The 12,309-nt window shown below is 43.5% G+C and overlaps 1 protein-coding gene across 1 annotated transcript in view; it reads right to left on the bottom strand.

Annotated features, from left to right (window-relative positions):
• Window positions 1–12,309, bottom strand: part of PCCB (propionyl-CoA carboxylase subunit beta) — an 85,122-nt gene that overhangs the window by 30,188 nt on the left and 42,625 nt on the right. The window contains exon 10 of the mRNA XM_039489285.1: window positions 9,440–9,563. Coding sequence (XP_039345219.1) covers window positions 9,440–9,563 — 124 coding nt within the window. The remainder of the gene's footprint in view (window positions 1–9,439; window positions 9,564–12,309) is intronic.

The raw sequence follows: 12,309 nt of genomic DNA, 5'->3' as shown, positions 1-12,309 counted from the left end.
ATTAGATCCAGATAATTCCTGCAAGTGCCCCATGCCCACATGCTACAGAGGAAGGTGAAACTCCCCCAAGGTCACTGCCAATCTGACCTGGAGGAAAACTACTTCCCAACCCCACATATGGTGATCAGTTAAATCCTGGGCATGTGAGCAAGAACCAGTCAAGCCAAGCACCTGAAAGAGAGAATGCTAGGTACTACCTGAGAGCCCTGGCATACCCCATGCAGAGTCCCATCTCCAATCATGGTCATCCCTGATGCTTCACAGAAAGGAGATAAAAAATCTCCCAGAATACACTGGGCGAGTGGGGAGAAGATCCCTTCCTGACCCCTTCCATGTGGCCAGCTGAAACCCTGAAGCTTGAGCTTTAGGAAAAAAAGTTACCTTTTCCGTAACTGGTGTTCTTCGAGATGTGTTGTTCATGTCTATTCCACAGTAGGTGTGCGTGCCTACCATGTGCACCGGTGCCGGAAGATTTTCCCCTAGCAGTACCCGCCCTGGAGTGGCGCCTGCCTGGCGCAGTATAAGGGAAGCTGTGCGCTCCCCCCACCCTTAGTTCCTTCTTGCCAGACAACTCCGATAGAGGGGAAGGACAGTGGGATGTGGAATAGACATGAGCAACCCATCTCGAAGAATGCCAGTTATGGAAAAGGTAACTGTTTTTAATCGAGTGATTGCTCATGTGTATTCCACAGTAGGTGATTCCAAGCTATATCTGTTGGAGGTGGGTAGGAGTTCACAAGTTCCCGGGACAGAGGACAGTCCTGCCGAACTCTGTGTCATCCCTGGTTTGGGAAACAATTGCATAGTGCGAGGTGAACATGTGAACCGACGACCATGTGGAGGCCCTACAAATGTCCTGGCTGGGGACGTGGCAATGAAGGCAGCCGACGAGGCCTGTGCCCAGGTTGTGTGCCCTCACAATGGGTGGTGGGGGAACACCCGCCAGCTCGTAACAGGAACAGATGCACGAAGTGATCTGATTGGAAAGCTGCTGGGTGGAAATCAGCTGGCCCCTCGCATGCTCAGCTGAGGTGACAAACAGTTGCGAGGACTTTCTGAATGGCTTAGTCCACTCAGGGTAGAAAGCCAGAGCCCGTTGCACGTCGAGCGTGTGGAGGCAGCGTTCCTGACTGGAAGCATGAGGCTTGGGGCAGAGGACCAATAGAAAAATGTCCTGACCCATGTGGTAGGAAGAGACCACTTTCAGGAGGAACGCGGGGTGTGGGCGGAGCTGGACCTTGTCTTTATGAAAGGCTGTGTACGGCGGTTCGACGGTCAGGGACCTGAGCTCTGAGACTTGCCTGGCCAACGTGATAGCAACCAGGAAGGCCACCTTCCACGAGAGGTGAGACCAGGAGCACATGGCCAGTGGTTCAAACGGGGGCCCTGTGAGATGAGCCAACACCAGGTTCAGATCCCCGTGGGTCTAGAATACGGGAAAAGACGGTCTAGACCCTTAAGGAACTGGCCAGTCATAGCATGGAAAAACACCGTGAGTCCTTGCACTGGCAGATGGAAGGCCGATATGGTCGCCAGGTGCACCTTGACGGATGAAGGCACCAGGCCCTGGGCCCTCAGGTGGAGGAAATAATCAATGATAAGCTGGATCGGGGTGGTCCCTGGGGAGACACCCTGGTCTGCCGCCCACCTAGAAAATCAGGACCACTTCGCCAAATAAGCACGGCAAGTGGAGGGCCATCTACTTTCGAGGAGGACACGCTGAACTTGCTCTGAGCACGTTGTTTCTTTTCCACCTAACCATTGAGCAGCCACGTCATAAAGTGAAGAGCCGCTAGGTTGGGATGGAGGAGGCGGCCCTGGTCCTGTGAGAGCAGGTCTGTGTGGAGCGGCAACGGCCACGGCGGAGCTACCGCCAGGCCTGTGAGGGTCCTGTACCAATACTGCCTGGGCCTTGTCCGACTTTATCTTCTCCAGGACCCTGCTGATTAGAGGGAACGGGGGAAGGCGTAGAGAAGCCGGCCTGACCAAGACAGGAGAAAGGCGTCAGAGATAGCGCTCCTCCCCAGGCCCCCCCAGAGCAGAACCGGGGACTATATTCAGGCCTGTCTGCAAAGGTCTATACTTTAAGAATTTAGGTGTATTCTTATCACTAAGCTAGTTATAGAGGTATAAAAGAAACAATCAAAATTACTGTCTGCCGGTGTAAGGGCCTTCTCTTACAGTGACAGTCTGAGGCCCTGTTCTTTGGCTAAGCAGCAGAGGCCAGCCATAAGCTGGGAAGCGTATGGTCACATCCTTACGTTCTAAACTAGTCACATTGAAATAAGGCGCTATTGGGCTGTTAGGAATACAATCCTGTCCTGATATTCCTATCACCTCCAGAGAAAGGGAAGAGCCTAGAAGATGTAAAAGGAAACTTAGTTTGATAGCATCCTCATCTGGCAAGAACTCACTTATCAATAGTTGGGATGTGAAATCCTCATTTCTGTATTGTTCTATCACTGTAGTCTCCACTTCCCTATTGTTTGTCTGTATAATCTCTGTCTGGTTCTGCGATTGTTTCTGGCTGCTGTATAATTAATTTTGTTGGGTGTAAACCAATTAAGCTGGTGGGATATAACTGGTTAAATAATCAGGTTACAATATGTTAGGATTGGTTAGTTAAATTTCAGTAAAATGATTGGTTAAGGTATAGCTAAGCAGAACTCAAGTTTTACTATATAGTCTGCAGTCAGTCAGGAAGTAAGGGGGGGATGGGAACAGGGAATGGGGGTGGGGGAATTGGAATCATGTTTCGCTAAGGGGGGGAAATGGGAACAGGGACATAGGCAAGGCTCTGTGGTGTCAGAGCTGGGAAGGGGGACACTGAGGAAGGAAAGGAATCATGCTTGCTGGAAGGCTACCCCAATAAACATTGAATTGTTTGCACCTTCGGACTTCGGGTATTGTTGCTCTCTCTTCATGCGAGAAGGACCAGGGAAGTGAGAGGGTGAAGGAATAAGCCCCCTAACAGGGATGAGCTACAGCAAAGCAGTTCCGATGCACCTTCACTGGCGGCAAGAAGGAACTGAGGTTGGGGGGAGCGCACAGCTCCCCTTATACCACGCCAGGCAGGCACCACTCCAGGGGTCGCGGGGGGCACTCCCCCCCTACAGGTACTGCTAGGGGAAAAACTTCCAGCACCGGTGCACGTGGCGAGCATGGACACCCACTGTGGAATACACATGAGCAATCACTTGAAGAAGAACATAAACCAGAAATGAGCCCTACAACTGTTGAGCTTTAACCTCCACTCACACAACTCCTTCATACAACTGTACTCATAAATGTGTCCAGCTCTCTCTTAAAACTAATTAAGTTGTTTGCCTGCACAACTTCTATTGAGAGGCTGTTCCAGAACCTCACTGCTCTGATGGCTAGAAACCTTCTTCTAATTTCCAGCCTGAATTTGTTCTGGCCAGTTTATATCCATTTGTTCTTGTGCCAACACTGTCTTTTAGCTTAAACAGCTCTTCACGCTCCCTGGTTTTTACCTCTCTAATGTATTTATAGAGAGCAATCATATCCCCTCTCAGTCTTCTTTTTGCTAGACTAAACAAGTCAAGATCTTCCAGTCTCCTCTAATAAGACAGACTCTCCATTACCCTGATCATCCTAATACGTCTTCTCTGCATCTGTTCCACTTTAATCTTTCTTGAACATGGGTGACCAGAACGGTACACCATATTCCAGATGAAGTCTTACCAGTGCCTTGTACAAAGGCATTAATAAGTCTCTCTTTCTACTGGAAATGCTTCATCTGATACATCCTAAGAGACACATTTGCCTTTTTACAGCCTCATATTGGTGCTCCTAGTTACCTTATGATGGACTCTCACACCCAGGTCTCGCTCTTCCACTGATGCTTCCAGCTGATGTAGCACAAATTCTTATTATTGGACCCTAAGTGCATGACCTTGCTCTTTGTACTTTTTAATTTCATCCCATTTCTATCATTCCAGTCTTCAAGATCATCCAGATTTTCCTGTATAATATTCTGATTCTCCTCTGCATTGAAGATGCCTCCCAACTTTGTTTCATAACCCAATTTCATTAGTACACTCATACTTTTTTGAGCCAAAGTCTTTAATAAAAATATTGAATAAGATTGGTCCCAAAACCGATCCTTGAGGAACTCCACTTATAATAACTCCCCTCCAGCCTGACAGTTCACCTATCAGCATAACCTTCTCCCTTTTAGCCAATTCCTTCTCCATCTTACAATGCTTTTACTGATCCCCATCTTCCCTAATTTAACTAATAATTTCCCATGTGGTACTATGTAAAATGTTTTCCTGAAGTCCAGGTATATTACATCTACTGCACTTCCCTTATCTTAAAAAAAAAATCAGTCAGTTTCTCAAAGAAGGAAATCAGGTTAGTCTGGCATGATCAAACTTTGGTGAACCATGTTGCATTACCTCCCCTTTACCATTTACCTCCATGATGTAATTTATTTCTTCCTTCACAATTTGCTCTAAAACCTTGCATACTACTGGGGTGAGACTAACAGGTCTGCAATTGCCCAGATCACTTTTCTTCTCTTTCTTAAACAGCGGTATGAAGTTAGCTATTCTCCAATATTATGGTTCTACCCGCAAATAATACATTTATTAAAAATCCTTGCTACTGAACTAACAATCTCATGTGCCAGTTCTTTCAGTATTCTAGTTATTTAGTCCCCACCCTGATTTCAGTGCATTAAGCTCTAAATTCTTCTTCCACCTCAGAGATGGTCATTTCATTTCTAGACGCTCATTTCCATCAGCTGCATTGCATCCATGCACGTGTTCCACATTATCATCGTTATTCAAAACTGAGGCAAAGTATTCATTTTAATTTTATAACCCTGCATAGCAGCCCAACCTCATCCTTATTTATTCTGTTTATTTATAGAACTAAAAAAAAACCTAAAAAAAAATTTATTTATTTTAATTTCCTTGGCCACAGCTAATGCAGCTTGACTTTAGCAATTCTCACTTTATTCCTACATTTTCTAACCTCCATGATGTAGCTCTCTTTGCTAATCGACCCCCCTTTGCATTCCCCATAGCCTCTCTGCCTACTCCTAATAATCTTTTTGAGGTGGTTAATTAACGACCTGGAGCCTCTCTCGCCTTTTCCCCCTTTCTTGGGATGAAAATTTCAGATAGTTTTTGTATAACTGATTTGAAGAAATTCCAAGTCTCATCCACAGTTAAGTCCTTGAGCTCTTCAGTCCAGCTGATTTCTTTAACTAATTCCCTTAATCTCTGAAAATGCCCTTTTGAAATTAAAAACCATAGTTGATGACCTTGTTTTAGTTAGCCTTTAATTTAAATTGAATCAACCTGTTATCACTTGATCCAAAGTTCTTTCCTAAGACCAGCTATGCTATTATGTCCTCGCTACTTGCTAAAACACTCAAAGAAGTTTCCATGCCAAAAAACAAATAAAACGTATATATTTTATCATATTTAATCTATACAAAACCAATACAGAACAGAGATAGCCTTGAGCTTTTAGACATCTTTGCCAAAATTAAAAATTGAATCAAAAGCAAAACAGCAGTAAAAACTGCTAATTTTCTCAGGTACCAGTAAGATAGTTAGCAATTTAACTCAGCAAATGTTTGTATTTGATCAAGTTGTTCTTCAGAAAAAGAACCACCATGGGTAGTCATATGACCATCTAATTGTCTCAAAAATGTAATTTACCACATGGAGACAAAATCATTTAACACAGGGAACAAAACTCCCTTCAAAGTAACATAAGAATTCCCATACCAGCTCAGATGAGGGATCTATCTTTAAGAAAGGGAAAAAAAGTGATCTGGACAACTACAGGCCTGTCAGTTTGACATCTATAGTATGCAAGGTCTTTGAAAAAATTTTGAAGGAAAGAGTAGTCAAGGACATTGAGGTCAATGGTAATTGGGACAAAATACAACATGGTTTTACAAAAGGTAGATTGTGCCAAACCAACCTGATCTCCTTCTTTGAGAAGGTAACAGATTTTTTAGACAAAGGAAATGCAGTGGATGTAATTTACCTCGATTTCAGTAAGGCATTTGATATGGTTCCACATGGGGAATTATTAGCTAAATTGGAAAAGATGGGGATCAATATGAAAACTGAAAGGTGGATAAGGAACTGGTTAAAGGAGAGACTACAATGGGTCATACTGAAAGGTGAACTGTCAGGCTGAAAGGAGGTTACTAGTGGAGTTCCTCAGGGATCGGTTTTGGGACCAATCTTTTTATTACTGACCTTGGCACAAAAATGTGGGAATGCGCTAATAAAGTTTGCGGATGACACAAAACTGGGAGGTATTGCCAATACAGAGAAGGACCTGGATATCATACAGGAAGAACTGGATGATCTTGTAAAATGGAGTAATAGTAATAGGATGAAATTTAATAGTGAAAAGTGCAAGGTCATGCATTTAGGGATTAATAACAAGAACTATTGTTATAAGCTAGGGAGGCATCAGTTGGAAGTAACAGAGAAGGAGAAGGACCTCAGAGTATTGGTTGATCACAGGATGAGTATGATCCGCGAATGTGATATGGCCGTGAAAAAAGCTAATGCGGTTTTGGGATGCATCAGGCAAGGTATTTCCAGTAGAGATAAGGAGGTGTTAGTACCATTATACATGGCACTGGTGAGACCTCATCTGGAATACTGTATGCAGTTCTGATCTCCCATGTTTAAGAAAGATGAATTCAAACTGGAACAGGTTCAGAGAGAGGCTACTAGGATGATCCGAGGAATGGAAAACCTGTCTTACGAAAGGAGACTCAAAGAGCTTGGCTTGTTTAGCCTAACCAAAAGGAGGCTGAGGGGAGATATGATTGCTCTCTATAAATATATCAGAGGAATAAAACCAGGGAGGGAGAGGAATTATTTAAACTCAGTTCCAATGTGGACACAAGAGCAAATGGATATAAACTGGAAGTTTAGACTTGAAATTAGATGAAGTTTTCTAACCATCAGAGGAGTTAAGTTCTGGAACAGCCTTCCAAGGGGAGTAGTGGGGGCAAAAGACATATCTGGCTTCAAGACTAAGCTTGATAAATTTATGGAGGGGATGGTATAATGGGATAGCCTAATTTTGGCAATTAATTCGTCTTTGACTACTAGTGGTAAATATGCTCAATGGCTTGTGATGGGATGTTAGATGGGGTGGGATCTGAGTTACTACAGAGAATTCTTTCCTGGGTGTCTGGCTGGTGAGTCTTGCCCACATGCTCAGGGTTTAGCTGATCGCCATATTTGGGGTCGGGAAGGAATTTTCCTCCAGGGCAGATTGGCAGAAGCCCTGCGGTTTTTTTGCCTTCCTCTGCAGCGTGGGGCACGGGTCACTTGCTGGAGGATTCTCTGCACCTTGAAGTCTTTAAACCATGATTTGAGGACTTCAATGGCTCAGACACAGGCTTGATACAGGAGTGGGTGGGTGAGATTCTGTGGCCTGCATTGTGCAGGAGGTCAGGCTAGATGATCATAATGGTCCCTTCTGACCTTAAAGTCTATGATTCTATGATTCTAAAATCCAGTAACAGCAACCTACTAGAGAGATGTCAGAGAAATATGAAAGGGAAATAAGGGCTAATCCCCATCAGTTAATTACAGATTATTGTATGCCCTGAAACACAAGGGTTTATAGCCTTTCCACATTTTTTCATCTTTTAAAAAGAATCCTTACTATGGTAACTCCAGATTTGCTTATTATCAAACAAAATGTCTAACGTCTGTTAAGCTCTTGACCTCAATTCATTATACATAGATATAATGGCAATAAGCTCCACAGGCTAGTTGTGTGTTATGTGAAAAAGCACATCATTTATCAGATTTCAATTTGCTGGCTATTGATTTCACTGAATGCCTTGTTTGTTTACTGTGAGAAAAGATGACTAGAAGTGCCTGAACTGCCCTCTCCATACTGTTTATTTGATATAACTTTATCATGTCCCTCAGATTCGCCATCTTGCTCAACAAAATGGCTCTAATCTTTTCATTCATTCTTCAGATGGCAGTTTTTCTATGTCCCTAGTCATTTTCGCTGGCTGCCTGTGAATCCTCTCTCTTTCAGCTGTGTCTAGGGTTGCCAAATATCTAATTGCACACACCCAAAGACTTGTGCCCTGTCCCTTCCCGAGGCCCCGCCGCTATCCTGCTCCTTCACCGAGGCCCCGTCCCCCACTCACTCCATCCCCCCTGCCTCCTTTGCTTGCTCTTCCCCACCCTCACTCGCTTTCACTAGGCTGGGGCAGGGGGTTGAGTCCGAGGAGCGGGTGCGGGCTCTGTGAGAGAGTTTGGGTGTGGGCGCTGGACTGGGGTGCAAGAGGGAATGTGGGTTCTGGGAGGGAATGAGGGATGGAGTTTGAGTGTGGGAGGGGGAGTTTGGGTGCGGGCTCTGGTCTGGGTCAGGTGTGCAGGAGGGGATGAGGGGTGCAGTGCTTACCTTGGGCAGCTCCTGAAAGCAACTGGCACATCCCTCTGGCAGCAGCTCCTAAGAGGGGGAGCCAGGGGGTCACTGTGCACCACTGCCCACAGGCACCGCCCCTGCAGCTCCCTTTGGCCGCAGTTCCTGGCCAATGGGAGCTGCGGAGTCAGTGCTTGGGCTAGGAGCAGCACGTGGAGACCCCCTGTCCCCTCTCACAGGGCCGCAAGGACACGCTGACTGCTTCTGGGAGCGGCATGGAGCCAAGGCAGGTAGGGAGCCTGCCTTAGCTCCACTGACCGCCGGAATTTTAGCGCCCAAAATCTCCTGATTTGGCTGAAGTCGCCTCCAGGAGACTCCCAGTGAAAGCGGGAGGGTTGGCAAACCTAGCTGTGTCTGTTTGGCTAGGAAGCCCAAACGTCATATTCCATGTGATGAGGTACCACTGATGTATAGTATGGATTTAGAATTCTTTCAGTAGTATTCTTTCTCATTTATTATGCATCCTTAGCTGTACATTGAGCAGAGGTTTTCAATGAGCTGACCAGTAAGATGCATGTTGTCTTTTCTGAGTGGTAGCAGTTGAGAATAGTTTTTATTCCAGACAATATAAATCATCTTACACTGGTCAACATGGAATTTTATCTGCCATCATGCTATGCTGCCCATCTAACGAGTTTTGCTTAGTCCCACTGAAGTTTTTCATTGGTTTCTCTAATATTGATACAAAATTATTTAGGCTCATAATCTGCAAATTTTGCCACTGTTTACCCCGCTTTTCCAGATCATTAATATGTGACATAAAATGCTAGTCCTACCACAGAACCTATTCCACTATTAAACTTTTAGGGGAAAGTAAATCATAGACCCAACTTTTAGACACTCAAAGTACACCTAGTTACTATGGTGACATATGTCCTCCCAATGTGTGTAATAAACAAAACACAATTAGCAGGCAGCTTACAAACACCCTTTTGTTAGAAATATATATTCCTAGCACCAGACAGCTAGCTCCTACCTGATGCCACTTTGGGTTGATTACCCAGTATTCCAACAGTTCTTCCATTCATCCTTGCAAATCCAACAATCATGTTCCTAGCATAGGAGGGCATGATTTCAAAGAATTCCCTCTCGTCAACAACCTGCAAGAATCAGATTTAGACAGAATCCTCAGGGCTAGATGCTGGGAGTTACAACAATATCAATGTTACAGAGAAAGAAAAAACACTGCTTGGGAATTAGAAGGTTTTAAAAATGAATATCTCTTTCCTTTACAAATGCATACGTCAATATGTTTTTGATGCTGCATTTACTTTTGAATATATTCTATCAGAGTGCTCCTTCAGCATGACACCAAAGCAAACCTTTTAAAGTATTCCCCTGTAATAAGGGCACTTTTCTAGTTTTCACAGAACCTCGGTTAGTGCAATTCCATTCCATTCCATTCATTTCAGTTGAGCCATGACAATTAATACCAGCTGAGCGTCTACCCCACATCTTTACACTGGTACAGACAAACTCCTGGTTTGCATGTCAAACAGAGATCACTGACCCCCTACTTGGTAAGGCAACTCCCATCTTTTCATGTACTGTGTATATATACCTGTCTACTGTATTTTCCACTCCACGCATCTGATGAAATGGATTTTAGCCCACGAAAGCTTATGCCCAAATAAATTTGTTAGTCTCTAAGGTGCCATAAGGACTCCTCGTTTTTATACTATGTCAATGCCATCTATCTAACTGAGACAGTAAGAGAAACAAGGCAGGGCTGTCTCTCTGAAAAGCAATTCTCAGTCATGCTCTGCTTTTACCACCTATAGGGACAGGCAAGAAGATTCTTCAAACCTCCCTCATAGCCAAATTACTTTGTGCCCCTCCGCCTCTCAGGTCAGGGCTAAATTCCTCACACCAGCCCTTATTCCAAGGGATGGGCTTCTCAGTGTGTGTTCTGTAAAGTGATGTCCACAGAGATGCAAAGCAAAAGTTCACGTGTTCGTAAGTCTGCATAATTATAGATGGTGCAGTACTGATACCTATATTATGGTTTCCTAACACTTTATCATGAACCCCTGTTTTCAGCTGCTTACAATAACTTTGCCAACCAATCATTCAGGCTTGGTCTCTGTCTCAGAATGTTTTGTTAAGTTTGAGTGAAAGCAGTTCAGCTATTTCTGAGTACATGGTAAAGGACAGACAGTTGTAATAATGCAAAAATATTTGACCATATTTTAAACAGCTCTGTGCCTCAGGGTGGGATTTTCAACAGCACCTGGCCTAGGAGCACAAGTCCTACTGAAAGTTAGTTGGATTTTTCTCTCTTAACTCACATAGGCACTTGTGAAAATCCCATCCTTTCTTTTGGAGCAGGTGCTTGAATTTTGACAGGAGGATAATAAGCCCTTTGCTTACTCCCATGACAATTCACCCACATGTGGCCAAGTTTTTAGCTCTCGCAGCAGAATGTGACGAGGTTTGCACCTTAATATTCAGAACATTCCACCCACACTGAACATGCTCCCAGACTCCACTGAGCCTCTGGCACCATTATGAAGCAGCTTCCCAGAGCTGAACTGCCAGATAAACTGCATCCTGTTACTCGTGCATTCCCCCAACAGAATACCATTTGGTTAGAGGAAAACGCTGGGAGCCATTAGATCATGATTTCTGTGATTTCATCTTTTCTATAGACCAATATTAATAAGTTCATGCACATACATTATACTTTAGCAGGCAGGCAAATATCAGCGTCACCACCTATTTTACAGGCTCGATGGAGATTGGGCAGTCACTTCTGTCAAACCTGAGATTATACCCTAATATGGAAGAGCCAATTCATACCTCTTTTTCTGCAATGCCTCTCAGAAAATCTGAAAAATCTAAGTGACAGGGCACGCTGCCAGTACAGTTAAGTTATTCTTGTACATCTAACCCTTCAGTGTGTTGCACACTATCCCCTTGTGGTTGGTCCACAGAGGATAACAGCATATGACACCTAACATTTAACTCAAGTGGTAGAGCTCTGTGCCATGAATATGGAGATGTAAAATTCAAACCCTGATGATGACCTAGAGGGGAAATTGTAACAATCGCATAATATTTATTTTTTCTTAAAAAACATGAAAATATGTTAAGAACATTAAGACTGCAAAATAAAGCACTAAAAAAGTTACAAAACCCCAGTATGAAAATTGCTCAAGTAACCTTAATGCTACATCTGCATTATATCACATCACATACTATTTTTTTCCACAGGACACCTGTGCCTCATTCCATGCAACTTTAATTCTGGTATTTCCAAACTTCTGAGTGCTTGATCTGGAAACGTAATAACATTCTTTTAATTCAAGTTTCTACGAATAGGTTGGAATCACCAAAGTTTGTTTCCCTTTAAATTAAGGAAAACAGTAAAACACACATTATTTACACACTTAAGAGAAATAAAAAGATAAGGGCACTAAGGTGTACAATTTTCCAGTTTTTTATCTGGGAACTGCCTTATCCACCTTTCAATTTTCATATTGATCCCCATCTTTTCCAATTTAGCTAATAATTCCCCATGTGGAACCATACCAAATGCCTTACTGAAATCGAGGTAAATTACATCCACTGCATTTCCTTTGTCTAAAAAAATCTGTTACCTTCTCAAAGAAGGAGATCAAGTTGGTTTGGCCCAATCTACCTTTTGTAAAACAATGTTGTATTTTGTCTAAAATTCCTTTCATACATTATTTTTGCTATTTTTGTTACCTCTGGGTTTATGATCAATGCATGGAGAAAGAATTATCTGAATGGCTATTGTGAAGACAGAGTTAACTATAAGTAGGTCTCCTATGGCATTCTGCTAGTTTGCTTCCAGCATTCTGAGCCATTTAATAATTTGTCACA

The sequence above is a fragment of the Mauremys reevesii genome, linkage group 9 (genome assembly GCF_016161935.1).
Source record: "Mauremys reevesii isolate NIE-2019 linkage group 9, ASM1616193v1, whole genome shotgun sequence".
NCBI classification, from domain to species: Eukaryota; Metazoa; Chordata; order Testudines; family Geoemydidae; genus Mauremys; species Mauremys reevesii.
The sequence above is the reverse complement of the archived record's forward strand: the minus strand, read 5'-3'. Positions and strand labels throughout refer to the sequence as shown.